We start from the raw sequence: 20,001 nt of genomic DNA on the forward strand, positions 1-20,001 counted from the left end.
AGATATTTTAAAATATTCTTTTACAAAATTTATTAAAATCAACTTTGGAACGTAAAACGAGGTGTAAACTTCGCAATGACGTCATTTGTTTTAATACGCAATCTCCAATGCTAAGGACAACTCAGTGTGTTCAACATGGCGGAAGAAGATATGTTCTTGGCATCAACCTCGAATATGTTATGGGATCCCGTTTATTCCAAGGACTGGGACAAAGAAAGTGTTACACCACAGTGTGTTCTGAGAATCAAAAGGTAAATTCGTGGTTTTATTATCGAATTAATTCTGTGCACGGCTCGATTTGCCGAGTTGACCACTTCAGAAATTCTCAACTTGACGCAGGAACGGGAATTTTTTTTACGACAGGTAGCATCACAGAGCTTTATTCAACTCGCTGAAGCATGGTTCGTCTCAACATCCCCTTAAACCTGGTCCCGTATAACTTCGGGATAATTTTCGGTAAATTCTCTGTACCTTTACAGCTGGCCGATGAATTAAATGCCGAATTATTTGCTTTCGACTTTGAATGACAAGTCTTTTGTTTCGAAAACGAGCTTATTGTTTCACTTTGGAAACCAAGTTATGCAGGCATCCTCTCGGAAAATCAAACATAAGCTAATTTCTTCAATAAATTCGTTCAAGAGGTCGCTGTATGTCGCATGTATTTTTTGCTAGTAGGTTTTTGTAGATGGGCACCACGAAACAATATTTTGTGCAAATATTTCATAGGTTTGAAAAATCAGCTCTACCATCTGTTTCCTATTCAGAATTTGAAAGTTTCTAAAACATAGTTTAGCTCTCAGTTTACCAGAAAGGTTATGAACCGTTTTCCATTATTGGAATATAATTCGCTTGTGCACCCCTCTGAAAACTAGCTTGTCCCTGCAATGACAAGTGTGTGTTTGGTATGGATAAGTGTCCCTGTTACCAAGTTTGCAGTCCACCTGGCTGTTATTAAGATGCATGAAGCCCTGGTTTCAGAATGAGGGTCAGTGTAAAGCTTTCAATTTGAAAATTAATTTTATTTTTGTGCAAATTTACTCAGTTTCACAAGATAGGTCTTACACTAAGCCTCATTTTGAAAGCAAGGGTGTCAAGAACTTATTAAAAATTTAGAGGTTTAAGTAATACATGTAGAGGTTTTGTCATAGTGCTTTCAGTGTATATCAATGCCAGCCCCAGTTTACCTTTCTTAAATTTGCGGCATAAGGTCACACATTTACAAACAGTTGTCTTCTTCAATGTCTTTCCACCATACTTTCCATGGTATAGTTGGATTTCTTCTTCATTAGATTGTAAGAAGACAATCAGCTGGATATTCTTAATTGAAAGTAACATTAATGGGGTTTATTTATCTCCAGGGTTTCTTGGACCTTTGAGTCAAATCTACATATAATTATGGTCAGCTGTTAAGCCCAGATCCAGACATTTATTCTCCTCTCTTTTGTTAGGGATATTATGAGTATTTACAATGAACCTCCACCTGGGATGTGTATCGTTCCAGACAAAGAAGACATCACAAAGGTTTGTAATCATTTGAATGATCTGTGTTACATGGGGAGATTAGTCTGGAAAACTGGAATGTGGTCATGGTAATTTGGCATAAAACCTTTTCAGTTTTAAATTTTTGCTCAATTTTTTACCTAATGTATAGCTGTAATGCCATTTATGGTAGGCATCACTGGTATAAAAGTATAAAAGGATTGTTGTGAATTTTTTATTTTACAAAGCAGGGATTTCATTAAGGTTTGGGCAGTAAGGAAATTGAAAAAATCAAAATCTCCACCAAAAGATTAAAGTATAAGTTACATATATTAGCTTATGCTTTCCTTATGTGTCAGTGATGCACTTTCTTGTACCTCATGTGCCACTGTTTTGTTTTTACCTCATTTTGACATCATTTGTCTGTGATCTATTACCTAACAGACCTACAACAATATGGAATCTATTTGTAATTTAAGTGTATGTAGTATTTCAATTAATGTGTGATATTAGAACAGGGAAACCTAACCATTTTTTTCAGAGTCACACAATAAGACTTAAGAATAACATCACATCCCTCTGTTTTGTTTTACATTCCTACTTTCAAAACATATATCTTAATTTCTATTTTGTCCAGATTCACGCTCTAATCACAGGCCCATTTGACACACCCTATGAAGGGGGCTTCTTCTATTTCCTGATCCGGTGTCCTCCTGATTACCCCATCAGACCCCCCAGAGTCAAATTAATGACAACTGGGGGAGGGCAGGTCAGATTTAACCCAAATTTGTACAGAAATGGCAAAGTATGCTTGAGTATTCTAGGGTAAGTGTTTTTTCCTGTTGTTTCAAATTTTAAAACCATCTATAGATCCATCAATAATTAAGGGATTTGAAGTAATATTTAAAGGTATCTTTAGTTTTGCAGCAGACTATCAGTGTATATAGTTTTCAATTTTATAATGATAAATAAACATTGTGTTACTCTTGAAATTTTGTTGAAGAATAAATGTTCAATAATTTGTCCTACATTGTCCTACATACTATCAATTGCTTGTGACATTTCTGTTGCCATACTGCTAATCATCAGCTGATCAAGACTAGCAGTTAGGAGTCTAAACATTGCAGTACATGTCAACATTATGGGTTGAGCTTTTAGTAGGAATTAAAGTGCTCTTGTAAAAACAAGAAGATGATATGTTTGCAGATTTTTGTTTTCAATCAGGAGAGGGCTCTATTATGCCTGATGACAGTTGTGTCTCACACTTTTTGCTGATAAAAAAGGGTGCAAAGAATCTTTACAAATAATTTCAGAGCATTTAGATGAATATTTGACTTGAAATTGAGTGAGGGAATTTTAAAGGTCTTGACCTGTATTTAAACAACTGGGAATCATGGAGACACTTATAACAAAATACAGCAATGTTAACTATGTAATAATGTACACAAAAAGATGATGTGCTTCTGATTGGCTTATAAAGAATGCATTTTTCGTGTAAAGTGAGTGCAAAGTTGTAACATGAGTACAGATTACAGATAGTATGCATGCTGCTAAAATTTTGTCGATCTTGACTTTCTGTGATGTGTTATTCAATATAAACTATTGAAACATAACAACTTGATTTCTCATGCAATTTGGTGTAAATAAGCACATGCAAATTTTCCAGAGACTACAAGTTGCACTTGCCCTATGGGCTTGTGTAATTTTGTTGTCTTTGAAAAATACTCTGGCTTATTAACTCCAAATGGCACTCGAAATAATGTTGTCACCTGTTCTAATTTATCTTCTTTTTTTTAATAGGACTTGGTCTGGTCCTGCTTGGAGCCCTGCGCAATCACTTTCAAGTGTTTTAATCTCAATTCAGTCCTTGTTAAATGAAAAACCATACCACAATGAACCAGGGTTTGAACAGGTGTGTGCAAATGTAAATTCCTGTACTGTTAACCCTTTAACTCCCAGAAGTGATTAACATAAAACTTCTCCCCACATTATCCATACATTCTTCAGCAAACAGGTAATGAGAATATTCAAACTTATCAGGAAGAAGCTGCTATCTTGATCTAGCACCAAGTTCTCATAACTAATTTACAAGGAAATGTCTTGCAGCTACAGGGGAGAATTATTAACAATCAGATCTTGGGAGTTAAAGGGTTAAAAATTTATAAAATGACAAATTTTGGATTCCTTGGGTTTACTGTCAATGACTTGTAAGCTTTCCAATTAGTAGGCTATACTCTTGACCAAACAATTCAGGTTTGAGCCTTCTTTAGAAGTAATAAGTAATAGCAATGCTCTTGGATACAGAAGCCACTAACATGTTAGAGTGACTTGCATCTTATTTTCTGGGAGTCTTGTTGCTGGATCAAACATTAAGGTAATGCCAATGAAGGAAATGATTCCTAGTTGAAGAAGCTGTAGATGGTTGAACAAAGTCTCCTCATCAGTACCATTAAGGAAACATGTAGAGAACAAATTTGGAGAATTTGTGGATGCGTTAAAGATGACTCCATTATATAAGGGATAACTCATCCCAGTACAGTACAACATGGGTACAACATGGGTTTCTTACTTAAGAATTGTGGACTTATTGTAGGAAAGGCAAGCAGGAGATTCAAGGAGATACAATGAATGCATCCAACATGAAAGCCTTAGGGTGGCTGTTTGTGACATGCTGGAGGGAAAACTAAAATGTCCATCAGCTCTCAAGTAAGTCTTTTAATTTTGTTATCTAGCTAAGAGTGATAAGCATTTAATTTCTCCCAACAGTTTTATGCCTGATTAAAACATTAAGGTTGTGAGAATAATGGAAATGGTTGCAATCTTAAGAAGCTTTGATTGTCAGACAAATTCTCCTTGTAAGTAACATTGGAAATGTATAGAGAATAGTATGGAGAATTTTCATACTGATGTTTGGGTGTAAAGGTTTAAAATTGCTAGGAAAAAAACTTCACTTTTTCCTTTAAGAACTGTAGTGTTGAAGCAAAATTGTTGACCATATTTGATAACTTTGGAGATCAGCTTGAAAATAAGTTTAAATTCATGGAACTTTAGTTTTTGTTTATTGTTAAGAAAATCATCTCAACGGCAAGAAAAGGAGGAAAAGTTGTAGTGATAATAATATGTTGTATTGATCAAATTTTCAGAGATGTGATGGAGAAATCATTCCCAGAATTTTATGATTACTACTTGTCAGTTATCAATGATAACTCACATCTAAACGGACAAAACATGCTGGTAAGGACAAATTAAATATTGTCAGTAATCATCAGCAAGCATTTTGTTTCCAATTAACTTTTGTGCTTCATCAGTGGGCCAGTGAAAAATTTAAGTAAAGATTGACATGATCCCAACTCTAGTGAGGGATTGAAGACACCATTTGGGCAAACAGTGAAAGAAGGCCTTATTAATAACTGGTTAAATATTCTTTCCATCTGATAAAAAGCTTATATTCAAAACATCAACTTGAAATCTTTCAAATTTTGGGTGGTTATGGTAGACTTACTTTTTTAACAACAAACTTTGTTCTTTGTAGAGGTGTGCCTGTCTTTCAAATGTTATCACTATATTGATGTTACTATCTCAATTTAGATTGGCAACAAGCACTCAGCCATTTCATGTTGACTGTTTCCCTTATGTCATACCCACTAACAATAGATTATATTTGCGATAGATAGCATGATTGAAAGAAATCTCAAGGCCTCGCTTTGCACTATCCACCTCAGCCTTGAGCCTCAGTAGATAAGACAAATCTCAGCATTAATAATTCTCACTATCATGGTCAACCTCATCCAATAATGGTTAGCTGGCATGAGACCTCATTTGTAAAATAAATAAATACCATCACACAATACACCATCAATGCACTCCTTTTCACATTAATCAGAACTGTATCTTTTTGCTTTAGGATCCCTTTGGAGAGAAACGAGGAACATTTGACTTTGTTTCAATTAAACAAAGACTTGAGGTCATCAAGAAGAAACTTGAAGAGAGGAAGACCACGGCACAGGGCTCTGACGCCTCATCAAGTGATAACGAGAACATAGAGGAATCTTAACACAGATAAATATGCTATTTGTACAATCATGTATGCAGTTATAATTTATATTTCAGTTACAAGGGCATGTCCTGCCTGCATAGCTGATTATTCTGTGAGAGTAGTAGGTGGCAAAGGTGTTAACATTTATGGCTACACTGCCTTCAGTTTTACCCAGCACCTAAAGGTGGTTCTCTCCCTGGAGTTACCTAGAATAAACTGTGAATGGATTTATTGGAATGGCTGAAAAAAAGGTGGCAAATCGTCGAGTATCAATTTGTATTGAGAGAAGGGGATAAATTGGAAAGGATTTGGTGACTTGTTCTTCCAATGGATGAAATGTTGGATCGCAATGAAGTGATATGTCCCAAGGTAATCAAGTTAAAGTTGCAAATAAACCTGTGAGATAGTTATTACAGGTACAGTAAGTTCTAGAGGGAAAGGAAAACATCAGGCAATCTAAATAAGAGATATGCTTTGCTTCCAAATGGCCACAAGATCAAGCAAGGTTTGTTTTTAACGTTTTTGTGTTGAAAACCCATGAGAAGCTAAGGCTTCACTACCTGTAGAATTGAAGTAAAAAGTACTCTGATTGCATTCTCCTGGTAGATATTTCACCAAAATGTTAGTCAACCCATATTCAATTTCTCACATCCAATTCATAGAATTGAGAGATTGATACAATTCAGTCAGGAAGGGCCAACAGAGGGGGAATAAGGTGCAGTGGTTCCCCCCCCCTTCATCAACATATTACGGAAGAGTTGGCTCCAGACCTCCACAGAAGCTTTCACCTCAAACAACTGCTTATCAGCACCCCCACCCCAACCCACTTTAATTTTTGCTCTACTGTTTCTTTAACTTGACCACTACACCAACTCAACTAGGGTTAGTTAGTTAGCGGTCATTTTGAATATAATTTGCTATTCAGGGTATAATAAATTGAGCTCAAACCTTAACCCCTTAATTCCCTTGAATGGCTGAGACAAAATTTCTTTTACAAGTGATAAGAATAAAGAAAAATATCAATAAGGGAATTAGTCTTTGATTCAATCCCAACTTCTCTGAACGAACATAAAAAAATTTGTATGGTAGACAGTAAGGAGAACTACTAATGAGATCTTGGGAGTGAAGGGGTTAAGAGAAAGCAAGTAATGACCTTGTGCTCTTCATTTTCCTGGTACAAGTTTTTAAATTTAAACTATTGTTTCAACTAGGGGAAAAGCACTGTATTCTTACAAGCTAAGAAAAAAGCAAAAAATAACAAGTATCAATGTTGCTGTCCTCAGTGTCAATATGCAAGACGCATTGTTCACAGAAAATGTTATCATCTGTTGAAATTAACTAAACATTTATTTTATTGTTATTTATGCTAGAAGTACAATGTCTTCCATTAAAAATAATACTATAGATCTAAGTTAGAGAAACTTAATTTTTTTTTAAACGAAGTATTATAAAATTGTATCAAATAATGAATGACTGTAATTTTGGAAAACTGTATCTGAATAAATCAACATGTGAAGCTTTCGAACTGCTGTGCTTTGTGTGTTTATGATGAAACGTTTTTTGTGAGTGACAGGAAGAACATTAAGCTAAGTAAAATTTCTAGCGATGCAGGACGTACGTTTCTTCGTCTACGGGAGGATTGGAAATGAGTTGGGCAAAGGTTGCCAGGGCGTGTGCTAGACCCTTTCATACCTCTCGTTGGCTTGCATTTGTCAAGGCCCCATACTTTCCCCCGGGCGAAGAAACACTCGAGCAGAAGCGCTTATAATTTGGGCCTGCTTGAATGCTAGTAGATCGAGAAAATTTGATAATGGAGATCGAAGGTTGACCTAGAAAACAGATAATTTTTAACCCTATATCCTAAATTAACTAAAAAATATACATGGAAAGCAATTGTTAAATACTTCATTTTTTGTTGTAACATACAACCCTGTAGTTGCAAGGGTTTTGGTATCATACAGATGTTAAGAAAAAAAAATCAGAGGTCTGATGGGATGGGATGGGATGAGGGGGGGAAGGTCCGGACTGCCCCACCCTCTTCCTGAATATAACACAATGATTGCGAGTGTTGTACCACTGGAAGTGCTTTTGTCTTATGAGGATAAATGGCCCATCCAGTCAGAGCTTATTTCGATTCCTTTAGCATAAAGTGACTGGAAGTAATGCCATTCCCCCCTGAATGGGATGTAAGTCCATAGCAGGTTACACCAGCTTCTCGACAGCTAGGACAAGGAGCGGCTGCCATATACTAGCACTACTCAGTGCTTTCTCCAGAATTTTCCTTTTGCCGTATCTTGTTCGCTCTGGCAATACAGTAGCGAGTTTTCTTTCAAAAACAAAGCCTTTCTTTCCATGAGCTACACTCCATCACTTTGCCAAAGTCATTAAGTCCTGCAATGATACTGGTTTCCACACGCCTTGTGTGTTTACAAACACAACTCCTCTGTCGATGTATAGAGTCACTTTACCAAGCGAGTACAGAGCTTTTCCTTCAAAACGCCGATTAGGAGTTGGCATGAAAAGAAGATTGTTTTCTTCAGCCTAAAGATTAATAAACAGCAATTATATACAATAAAATAAGGATGTTACAAAGAAAAGAATTATGGGCTTCATGACTAAGAGCATAAAGTTACCTTACATGTGAGTAAAATGAAAAAAATAGCAGTTTGACAGGAAAGAGAAACAATTAAGTGCGAAGAAAAAACGAGAAGAGCACGGGGATGCTCCAGAGTGGAGAAGATTAAAACGAATTGTAAATTATGAACATGAAGGAATAAATGGACGGAAAGGGCCCAAGAGACTTACCAAGTTTTGTATGAGATCTTTGAAGTTCGACGGGACGTTCTGAGATGCGGCCAAAGTGCGAGCTGCCTCAGCCTGTGGTAGGATAAGATTAGATAAATAATAATAATAATAATAATAATAATAATAATAATAATAATAATAGTGAGAATGATAATGATAACGATAACGATAACAATAATAATGGGAAGTAAGCAGAGGATATTCCACAAGGTGGCTCTTCTTGTCCACTGTTACCAGGTCAAATTGGAATTTGGAATGTTGGTTTTTGTGGAAGAAGGAAAACCGGAGGAACCTGAAAAAAACCCACGGAGCAAGGACGCGAACCAACTAAAAACTAAACCCACCGGTGAAACCATGATTAAATGTTTTCCTCACGGGAATACTGCCGTTGCAATCACGCAATGCATGGGCATAAACAATATTACCAACTAGGTGTCCCACTGATGAAACATCAAGTTCTTCACAATTAACCCAAAGAAATTTATTGCTCTGGGAGGGAGAGTTTAGACATAGTGCTTCTACCTTTTGTTTTTCAACTGCCGCTGCCATGGCTGCCGCTTCTGCTTCCCTCCTAAAGAAGACAAAAAAAATTGGTTTAACGCTGTGCGTAATGTTGCTAAAGAAGGGAAGTTTTAGGAGACGAGGACGACGAGGGTCCAAATTTTAGTTGGAGAAACAAGCACATTTTGCTCAGAGTCCTTTAATTGAAGGCCGTTTCAGAAACGAGCACTTTTTGCTCAGAGTCCTTTAATTGAAGGCCGTAAAACCCAGTTCAAGGTGATCCGGACGGCCAGTCAGAAGAAATGAAAAAGTTAAAGGAAACCAATGAGAACTCGAATCTAAAACTAGTAAATAGCCTGAAACGCGGGAAAACGCGGTTCCACGATTGGTTTTGAACTTGTATTTGATTGGTTGAACAAGGTGGCGCGAGTTTTCTTGACCAATCATACAGTGAAGTAAAAGATAACCAATGTAATCCCAGTTTACTTTTGAAACCCTACTAAAAATTGCTCAAAATCAAAACCTGACCTTCTCTCAGTGCTGGTGAGATAAGCAATATTCTCCCTGGCACCTGGCTGTAAAACGCCCCCTGGTGACGTAACAGCCTGGTTCATGACGTCAAGAGCTCGGTTGAATTGAACTGAAAAATTAATACATAAAGCTTGTTTTAAAAAACTTTCCCTTTCACTTCTTGGCCTAGTTTTCAAAACGTTCTTTTGACTCACATAAATTAGATTGCTCAAAATGAGGGCGTCTAGACAACTCGCGATCAAACGTCTGCACAAGTGCGAACATTGTAACGACTTAGTGGCGAGCTTTCAGGTCAACAGACCTAAATTGTCATACAAGAGTCACGAACAACCAGCCAGCCTGTCTAATTATCGCAAATACATGAATAAATAACCTCACGACTCACCTTTGATGGTTGGATTGTTGAGTAGATCCTCACTAAACATGCCTTTCCAGCCTGAATACCTGCGCAAGGTAAAAGAAGATAAATTAAAGCAATATTATTTACATGATTCAGTTATAGATTGACTAAAACTCCCAGCCAACCGTTTAAGAGCTTCTGAGGTAATTCGTGTCGGGTTCTTTTTTGTCCGTTCAAGTAGAAGCTCGCCCAAGCTTCGCTTGGAGCTAGCACGAGCTGATCACGCCAGGCTTTTGGTTCTTTGATTGGTTGAGAAGTTTAGGAAACCAACAAAAACATCAGCGAAGTTGTAAAACAAAAACCGCACATTTAAATATCACGTACCATTCAACAGTCCCGACACTGAACAAATTACTTACCACTGAATCACTTCATCGTAATTTGGGCTGACACTGAGCCAACCACGGAGAACCTGTTCACAAATGCAAACAAACAATGTCAAAACAAAAACAAGGGAAATTCAATGCCGTTTTTGGAGGGTCACTAAACGCTTCAGTAAGAGCCTGCTCACAAGCGAGAACAGAAACCCATGTACTTCTCTACGAACCTGAATCCAACGCGGAAAGAAATGTTTTTCTAACAAACTGATAAAAATGCTGCTGTGTTATGATATTCTCCCACTCCATGACCCAATGAAAAGGCTCTGAAATAATAATAATAAAAAACAATTCCTAAACAACATAACCACGTTAGCTATCGGTAATACGCAGACGAACAACCACACAGGGGAATCAAAAATTCTAGAAAAGACCAAAAGACAAGATCGAACGACTCGCCAGATGAAACGCCATATTCTCACAATTGATATGGAGGTTGCAAGTGACCGTGTGACATACCTAAGTGCTGCTGGTGAGGGTTTATAATGAATTCTGACAAGCACTGCGACAATTTGGGGTAAATTGAGCGAAGAATGAACGCATCCATTGTGCCTTTGGAGAACACCTGCCAAATTAACAAAGACAAAATACTTCCCTGTTTATTGATTATTGTTCATGACCTTCAGAACAAGTATGGTTAAGTTGCACGGCAGTATCCTTTTGATAACATCCAGGAAAACATTAAAAAATGATGAAAAATGTGCTCACTTGACTGATTGAAAAAAAAAAAAGGGTCTAAAATATGCGCATAACACTTGACATAAATATGAGGTTAAAGTCCTTAAGTTTTTTATTATATACTCAACAAAATATCGCGTTTCTGATTGGTCAATGATGAATGCATAAATAGGTTATAGAGTGCAATAGAGGTTATAGAGTGCAATACGGAGAAGTTGCCATGGAAACACCGGGGAAGCGCCAAATTTGAAACACCAAATTATAAAAAAATCGAGAATATAATAAATAAAAAATCGTATGAAACCTGCTCGTGCATTGTCGTGATTTATGGTCACTCGTGATGTTTTGAAAGTTCTCAAATTGCACTCGCCTACGGCTCGTGCAAGTTTGAGAACTTTCAAAACATCACTCGTGCCCATAAATCTCGAAATGCACTCGCGTTCATACGATTTCCAATACATACTACCACTATTCGTCAAAAGCCAAATGAAAAACGCAAAACAAAACCGAGAACTGAAAAAAGTAAAATCCACGCGTTATCTATTTTATGTATCCTTAGTCAAGTGACGCAGAAATAAAAAAAAAATGCGGCTAACAAGGGATTTGTGTTCCTTGTACTCGTTGAACGAAATTTTTTTATGAATCTGCCAGTGAAGTTTGTACCTTACTCCAAGGTTCCAGCATCATTTTGGCCGAAGGGTCTGAGGGATGCCAGTTGGTGAGGGCCGAAGCAAGCTTGAATCTGATCGGTGCATACAAGGGCTCGAGTCGATCACCTACGAAGCAAAAACGTTCTGGTATGTAATGGCTTATGTAATATAAACCATGCGACAAACACAAGAATTTACCAAAATTAAGGCTGTCACATTTCTTGTTAACTTGGTCAGTGTTACGCTTTAGAACGCATGATCGTGTGACGTAAAATCCAAACCAGAGTAACCTTAACACCCAATCAGGGGGAATAAGGGGGAATTTAAAAAAAAAACCAATGAGAACTCAAATAAAAAACGCGGGAAAACACAAGTCGTGACTGGTTCTGGCTTTAAATCTGATTGGTTGAGAAGGTGGAGGGAGTTCTGGACCAATCACAGAGCGTGGCAAAGCAAAACCAACGCAATCCCAGATCACTTCGCGCGCTAACTCCTGTGTAAGCCATAAGCCGGGTAGAATCCTTTATATTCAAGCATCTTTCAGTTGGAGTTATTCAAGGTCTTGTCTTATCTCGTCCGCAGTCAAGCTATTTACAACAGTACGTAAAACGTGACGGACTACAAAGAAGCGTGGACTTACGACCTAATCAATTGTCGCTACGAAACAGAATTTGCAATGAAAAAGAAATTTAAAAGATGAACATACCCATAAGAGGAAGCCAAGGATGAATCCAGGCATGAACAGGAACAGTGTCTGTTAATGGATTCCAAGCATCTACTTCCGCCTGAAATGTTACAAAAAAAGGTTAATCACGTCATCTCTCATGTACTCTCGTGACAAAAGCATGTATTTTCTTCGGCGGGCGAACTAATGGATCTTTGCGACAACAAAATGAGTCGGGTATTCCGAAATGGCTCCGCCAAGTAAAAGAAAATTTGCTTAGTTCTAGCAAACCCCGGTGAAAAAAAATAAGATCTACAAAAATGACAATAGCACGGATTCCAACCTGCAGACGAGGCAGAATCAACTGTTGTTTGATGTTTTCCAAAATCCACTCTGGAAGGACTGGTATCCAGACATTAATCAAGTTCAGCATGCTATCGTACTCACGGCAAGTCCAAGAACTGAAAAGAAATGGAACACTGAGTATAAAAACCGCTTCTCCATTAAGCGTTGTTACACCAAAACTAAAGTAGCCACAAGTCACCAAGCACGGCGAGGGACTATTTTACAAGGAGCCAATGAGAAGTCAAAGTATAAACCAGCAAACTGCCCAAAGCGCGGGAAAATACTATGGACCTAGTCAAGATTGGTTTTACCTCTTGAATTTGATTGGTTAAGATGATGACGCAAGTTTTCGAGACCAATCACCAATGCTTAGGTGTGGAACAAGCTTGAAATAAATGTAAAGCGCGGGAAAACGCCAGACGCAGGATAATTTCAGCCAATGACAAGCGCTGAACCATACAATCCTCTGTCAGCTACGACACAAATTCAAGCCATTCTTACGCACGACTAAAATTCGTAAAAATGTTAACGTGCACATTGAGCTTAACACTTACCACATGACAGAACGAAGAAAGGGCATCCATACTTCCCACACAAGTCGGTCGTACATCTTCATTCTTAAAAGAGAGTAAAGACAGCAAAGAAGGATTTAAAAAGAAAACAGTAAAATAACGTGACAAGAGAAAATTTTCATCTAGACACTTACGCTTCCTCGCCATGTGCTGTCCCTTGTGCCAAAGTCAGACTGAATGCAGAATTCTCTGCTTCTTTCCTCTCCAGTATTTCTCTCCATCGGACCATAACCTCTAAACCGTGCAAAGGATTAACTAGTGGATTCCATCCTTGAAAATACTTCCTCACCTGGAGGTAAAAAAAATTCAATTTCTATTTTCTACTAAAATCGAAAAGTCTGACAAAAGGCTAACGCTCGAAACGTCAGCTTTGAAACTCTTTATGGTGGCCAATTTACAGTATGAACTCAAATAATAAAACAAAAAAATTATCTAATCAAGAAATTGTGCTGCGTCAGCGAGGTTATCACAAGATAATTAGATTTAATCAACTTAGTTGATAAGCTAAATTGGCCAACGTCAAAGAGTTTCTAGAGCTGACATTTGAGCATTAATCCTTTGTCAAAGCAAAGGACAAAGGACTAACGCTTGGAATGTCAGCTTCAAAAAACTCTTTACGGTGGCCAATTTAGATTATCAACTCAATTGATAAAATCCAATCAATTATCAGTCTGTGGGTCAGTCCACCCGTCCATCTGTCAATTAGTCAATTAATTGTCATAAGTTTCCTGTCATAGACAAAAGAGTTTGCTCTTCTATCAAGTTAACATCCTTCTGGCTGATAAGCTGGTCATTTCTCATCACACGTTTGCAGGAAATGTACTGCAATGGCTTTAGAGAAGTTACATGTTAATCAGCCACAATCGCGCCACTTACCAAAGAGAAAACCAGAGGCTCAGCTAAAGATGCCAGGTCGTACATCTGCAACAACAAACAAACCAAAAATACTTAATATCCAGTCTAGAAGGTAGGATTCTTGAAAAGAGGAATGCTCTAGAACATAGAAGAAAAAGCAAAACCAAACAGAGGAAGCGTTGTCTTTCAGCAAAGCCGATATTCTTTTCACCTTAAATTCCTCATAGTAGTCTTCCTGTAAAGTATTAAACATTCCTCGCACTTGTCAAGTGTGAGAGCATCGTCATCTGGTGACAGTGACTGTTGTCGGCAACTGTGGCATTCAAACAAAGAGGATTCATTTATTGAAGTTATCAGAGGTTAACTCTACATACAAGAGTGACTTTTATAGCTGCTTAAGATTACAAAGTTCTCTATAGCTTAAAGAGAGGTATGTACCAGAAACCATGAATTTTTTTGTGCCGGTTCAAAGTATAAATGAAACTATAATCAATCATATATTTTGCTCCAGGGCACAATAGGTACAACACGTCAAATGACTGAATATAACCCAGCTAAAACTGAGGAATATCTGGTGTTAGTATATACCACACAAGTAATAGTGCTTTTCATTTCGGAAGTGACAGCAAATACAAGTCACCTCCGAGCAGCTGATGACACAAAATCGAGTTTAATTTCCGACCATTTTTTGGAATATTGAAAGAAATAACTAAACTACCTGTAATTTTTTGTTCTCTTTGTGGTATATACTAAAACAATTATTCACCTCAGTGTTGGTAAAAAATGGTGGATATTTTACATTGCCACTAAAAAGTGGTGGGTAATTACCTTGCCACTATGTGGCTCAGTTTACACCACTATTCACCTCCACTTCTGTGAATATTTGTTAAAAATTCCCCTATCTTGCTCATCAGAACAAAAAATGTCTGCCAGCAAATATCCAAGCATATTTTCATGCCAAATAGAGGCTATGACTTATTCACTACACTAACTACATGTTAAGATTTCAAAGAGGGAATATAACATTTTTGAAAACTGTCTTCAAACTATCACTGGCCAGTGCATTCTCCTTATTCCTTAATAATGACAAGATTCACATATCAAAATACCTGTCAATCATATTGATAACCTCCATTAATCTCTTGATATCCTTTTCCTCTCGTTCTAGCACTGCACTTCACTTTCTCTTCTTCATGTTTTAAGATTTTACCACAAGATCTCGCTCAAATTTCAACCTGCAAGTTATCACAGAAATCTTGAAATACCACTCATTTCCAGGATTACTCTTGTCTAGAGGATTGTGGGGAAAGTATTGGGGAGTTTCAAATGCACCCCCTCTCTTGATCAACTTACAAGAAAAAGTAACATTTTATGAAAGCTGAACAGCCTGGTATCTCCCTATAAACCAGTAAGATGCTTGTGTAGCAATATGCCTGTGTGAAAAATCCTGTATTGTTGCCTAGGCCCCACCTCAATCAGACAATCACTATACCGCAATTTTTGGAAACTTGGTTTATTCTTTTCTAAGGTAGGGCCTTGTATGCAGATTGCATGAGTAAAATATGATAAATGTTGGGATCAATCCAATAAATCAGCAAATGTACTCCATATTTGTATCAAGTATTGGCTAAGTAAAAAATCTGAGTCACCCATAAGAACTCAAACCTTAGACCATCAAATAGTAGAAAATAAGATGTTCTGAATCTCTGTGAGAGGACACAGATTTTTATCTTTGGTCCAAAGTTTGTTAAATATGGATCGCATCTTAATTAACGTTAAGATATGCAGCCACTAATTGAATAATGAATTACTGTGTTATAAATTCAGTAAGATTGGCTAATCATGAGATGCATCTTACTGTCTGTCTGTTTGTATGATGTCTGTCTCTGACCATATCAATCAGGAGGTTTAAATTATATGTTAACTCAGGCATGGAAAAAGGCTGCCTCAGCATCTCGTACTGGAAATAAACAAAAAGCAAATACATCACATGTGTTAAAAACAACATAATCAGTCATACATGATAAGACAAATATTGGCTTCATGCTGCAGAAATTGGGATAAGCTGTGGCTAGATGGGACGCTTGATTGAGTGCAGACTTGACTTTTTACTAAGAGAACAACACTAGCATGAAGCCTGGAAGAGCTTGCTCATAACAAGTTGCTCTGTAACAACCTAGAAATAATCAAAGTGTAAGACAGCCAACCTGAAGTGGTTGGAGGGACTTCTCCTGGTTTGGCATGCTGTTGGGCAATTGAACCATAAACCAGTCAGGATCTTTGTTTCAGGTCCTGTCATGTCGACAACCTAAAAATGATAAACAAGAAACTGCCGCTCAAATTAAACAATTAAAATTCAGTAGCAGCACCTCCAAGGGACGGCTCCTCCCTAGCTGTTTCCTTGGTCAGAATTGAATCTTTTTGCGTTGATTTGTTCAGAATCCATGTCCAAAAATGAAACTCGGACCATGCCGGAGAGATGTCAGTGCTCTTTGCCACTATGCCATCCCCTACACCATGATAAATTATTTAAAAAAAATACTGTACACAACACTAATAACAACTGCCTGAAAAGGGAGGGTTTTTACATTTTGTTAGCATTATAAAGACACCAACTCCACCTTTGATAAATAATATTAGACAAGAAATGACAGACAGGTCTCAGGTTTACGACAATTCCAAAAGTGGTCTTTCCAGTCCATTCTATTTGTTTATAAAGTTTCTCCTGCCTTAGGTGCGGAATATTTGCTGCAAGTTAATGACTTTATATGAGGACAAAAGTTTTGTGTTAATGCTTTGAAGAAATGATGATTCATAATCTTTATAATCTTGCATCTTGTTTAATTCTCAGGTGACACTATGAGATGAACTTCTCTCTTGATATCAATGACTACCTTTATCTTGCTGTGCTTCAGAGATATTGATGGCCCTTTTTTACTTCCTCCTGTTGCCTGTTGGAACAAAAGGAAACTATCTTAGATTTGCTTAAAATATAATTAAAAGTAATGCAGGGAGCAGCCATCTTTTATACAGCTTGACACAACTGTAAACATTTTACAAAGGAAAATACCTCAACGATACAAGAAGTGAAAACAAATGGAGTTACCTTAACCTCATCCACTGTTTTGTAAAAATATTGGCTTTGAATACCCTGTGTAAAAATGACACATTTGGAACATCAAGTTTGGCCTTTGTTTGACAATAAGGGTGGCAGGTGAGTAAAATCAAAGGAAAGCCAGGGTGGCCACTCTCTAAGATAAATGATTTTAACTCATACAATCCCGTTAATACTGCAATACCTCCTCTGTCTTCTTCCACTGTTGAAGTTGTTCTTTAAATTTTTCTCCTCTTCTTCTTCTTCATCATAAACAGGTCGTAACTTTGTAGAAAAATAGTTTATTCGAAAAGCAGTCCCAGAGAACTTTTTAAAAATCAAAGATATTGAGTCATACATTATTAGATATGGATTGAAAACTCAGCTTAGTCACCTAGATAAAAGGAGTGTACAGATTCATCAATTGGCAGATTTGGTCGCAAAAAAGTCACTGATTACCAAAGGAATTCACAGATTTAAAATATAAGCAAGTCTGCATATTGACTGAAAATTTTGATACAGACTCAGGGGTCACATTGCTGGTTGGATTGTTAGTCTACAGTTGCAGCTATTTGGTGAAGAACATTTTTCAGTTTTCAGTAATTAAAGGGGGATAAAATAAACTCTACTAACTTTTAAACCTTGACTGGTTGACCATTCCACTTGCAATTAATAACTTTATTTTTTCAGACATCAGCAAAGACACTCTAAACAGTAACTCCACAAATTTGAATAAAAATAGATCAAGATTTGACTGAATATAACAACAGTCAGCATGTCAGGCCTAAAAATGAGCAGATTGCCTTATACCAACCCACTCTACATGATGAAATTTCTCACATGAACAAAAGGCACAATTCTTTGTCAGATTGCCAAGCTCACTTGAAAAGGTTCTCAAATTATTTAATTTTTCTGTAGATTTTATTTTTCCACACATACCTCTTGAGCTTTCTTGCTTCTCTCTGGACCATAACTTCCTAGTGCTCCACGTCCCTCACGTTTAAAGGCTTCTACTGGATACACAATACCCTGTCCATCCTTACCCAGACCTTTTCCTGGCTCATAACCCATCTAGAAAAAAATGTTTGTAATTCAGTGCACTGAAAAAATTTGTTGACTGAGTGTTGCCTAATTGCTTACTGTTGAGATACAACAACGTAGTCAGAGGCTTACTACTTCTCACCTGCTGAAGCATTTTCATGCCAAACCCTTTTGTATACTTTTCAAATGATCCAAATTCCCTAGTGATAATAAAAGAAAGTTATGCAACAATGAAGGAAAAAGTATACTGTCAGAGTCACCTTATATTATATTTCTTCAAGGCAATCTGGCCTGTTTTCCCTGCTAAGGCCTGCAGAAGGCAAAACCTGAGACTTGCTAAAATGCCAAGGCCCAAGTAGTTCAGAGGGTGGATAACACCATTCAGTGGATAAATCTCTTTCCGCTGAATAGCACAATACATTTTGTTGATGCTTATCCTCTGGATGGCAATTTATCCATTGTTTGAACGACTGGGGCAAAACCCTCAAGTCTTGAGAAAATTCCATAACATTAAGATTAACCCTTTCACTTCTCCGAGTGACCAAAATCTAGTTTCTCCTTGCAATATCTCCCCTGAATCACACATGAAGGTCACAAGAATAAAGGAAATGATCATCAACTGAAGAAGCTCTTGATTGTTATAAACAAATTCTCCTTGTCAGCAACTAAAGAAATGTATGATGAACAGTATGGAGAATATCCATAATGATATTAGGGTGTAAAGTGTTAAATAAAAATTTCTTAGTCCTGAAACAAGTCTCATTCAACATTTTTCATTAACCCTATTCCATACCTAACTTCTAATCAGGGGAAGGGGGGTTTCTCCTTACTTGAACTACAGAGGGAGGGAGAGGCATGCACAAAAAACAGGAGGGGAGTTAAAGGAAGAGGGAAAATTGATTTTGTTCCAGTTTCTCTGGGTGCAAATAATTGCTTATTAAAATAAATCAATTCTTACTTTCCAGAAGTCTTCAGGAGCTTCTTGGCAAACATCTGAGGCCCTGGAAAAAAAGAAGAAACAAAGGTTAAGATTGAACATTGATACAGGGTAATTTGGTATTATCAACTGAGTTCATAACGTAAATTGGCCACTGTAAGGAGTTATTGGAACATTGATACAGCTGACGCTGATGATGGATGTACAATTTCGTATTTTAAGAATCACAGTTTACCTAGAGGGCCAGTTTCTTTTTTGACTCCAGTTCCCTTAAACAGCTTCTTATCTCTGACAACAGGAGAATTTCTCCCAGACCCTGGACCCTTCTCACTAGCACTGCTACCAACACTGGCAGCGTCTGCAGAATAATAATAAAATTATTTCATGAAATTAAAGTAATCATTACATGAAACTTAAAAACTCATGTAGTTCTGATGTATTACTACTGAAATAGTTGTGTTATGAGATCTTCCCGAATGTTAAATTATACCGTAACAAAAGAAAGAAACCCACCGTCATCATCTGTTTTTTTGTCCTTTCCTTTCTGTACAACTCCCCCACTGACAAAATTCAGAGGTTTTGTATAATCCTTCTTCCTTTTCCCAGAGAAACTTGGTCTGTCATCGTCATCCGAATCTTTGTCCGCCCAAATGCCATAGATGGCGTCTTCTTTGGTCATTTTGCGTCTTCTAAAGCCCAGACCCATTCCTTCCATCAAATCGTAGTCTGTGATCTCAAAATCTTCGAACTCCACGTCGTCTGCCATTTTTAACTTTTCTTAGCCCTCAGCGGTTAAAGACAGTTTTTAATGATATTGGTAATTCTACAGAGACTTTTCAGGCTCTTTTAAGAGCTGAGTCCTGTTCAAAACAACAAACAAACAGAGAAAAGCCGGCACGGTGTCAGACGAAAGTTTATCCGCCATCTTGTGCGCAAAGCTAATGAAGCATAAATTTCATTCTCAACCGCTGTTCAGAAAAAAAAGAGGTCACAACCAAATAATTTCACGCAATAGTCACGTAGTCACGCACGGTTG

General features: G+C 37.3%; 2 protein-coding genes across 2 annotated transcripts; one reads left to right on the top strand and one right to left on the bottom strand.

Moving 5' to 3' along the window:
- Positions 1–119: 119 nt before the first annotated feature.
- Positions 120–5,624, top strand: LOC131776133 (ubiquitin-conjugating enzyme E2 Z-like). The gene is made up of 7 exons (XM_059092274.2): positions 120–251; positions 1,449–1,521; positions 2,117–2,304; positions 3,280–3,391; positions 4,073–4,185; positions 4,623–4,713; positions 5,384–5,624. The coding sequence occupies exons 1-7, from the start codon at positions 136–138 to the stop codon at positions 5,531–5,533; spliced, it is 843 nt and encodes a 280-aa protein (XP_058948257.1). The 5' UTR covers positions 120–135; the 3' UTR covers positions 5,534–5,624.
- Positions 5,625–7,013: 1,389 nt separating this feature from the next.
- LOC131776132 (tuftelin-interacting protein 11-like) lies at positions 7,014–19,881 on the bottom strand. Its single transcript, XM_059092273.2, is given in 32 exon segments — positions 7,014–8,056; positions 8,321–8,392; positions 8,843–8,891; positions 9,350–9,461; positions 9,738–9,796; positions 10,112–10,164; positions 10,300–10,344; positions 10,346–10,395; positions 10,589–10,694; positions 11,471–11,583; positions 12,164–12,242; positions 12,465–12,582; positions 13,021–13,083; positions 13,173–13,327; positions 13,915–13,959; positions 14,105–14,145; positions 14,148–14,206; positions 15,003–15,128; positions 15,752–15,783; positions 15,785–15,832; positions 15,834–15,853; positions 16,101–16,158; positions 16,160–16,201; positions 16,788–16,844; positions 17,000–17,044; positions 17,193–17,237; positions 17,240–17,272; positions 17,927–18,058; positions 18,171–18,228; positions 18,987–19,029; positions 19,201–19,323; positions 19,479–19,881. Coding segments are annotated over 32 exon segments (2,508 nt in total). The 5' UTR covers positions 19,732–19,881; the 3' UTR covers positions 7,014–7,882.
- Between the last annotated feature and the right edge of the window lie 120 nt (positions 19,882–20,001).

This window comes from Pocillopora verrucosa, chromosome 10, assembly GCF_036669915.1.
Source record: "Pocillopora verrucosa isolate sample1 chromosome 10, ASM3666991v2, whole genome shotgun sequence".
NCBI classification, from domain to species: Eukaryota; Metazoa; Cnidaria; class Anthozoa; order Scleractinia; family Pocilloporidae; genus Pocillopora; species Pocillopora verrucosa.

Excerpts from the sequence above, each read along its gene's own strand:
- LOC131776133 (XM_059092274.2), top strand. The coding sequence starts at position 136 with ATGGCGGAAGAAGATATGTTCTTGGCATCAACCTCGAATATGTTATGG. Across the intron at positions 1,522-2,116 it reads ACAAAGAAGACATCACAAAG|ATTCACGCTCTAATCACAGG; the intron begins GTTTGTAATCAT and ends TATTTTGTCCAG. Across the intron at positions 2,305-3,279 it reads GTATGCTTGAGTATTCTAGG|GACTTGGTCTGGTCCTGCTT; the intron begins GTAAGTGTTTTT and ends TTTTTTTAATAG.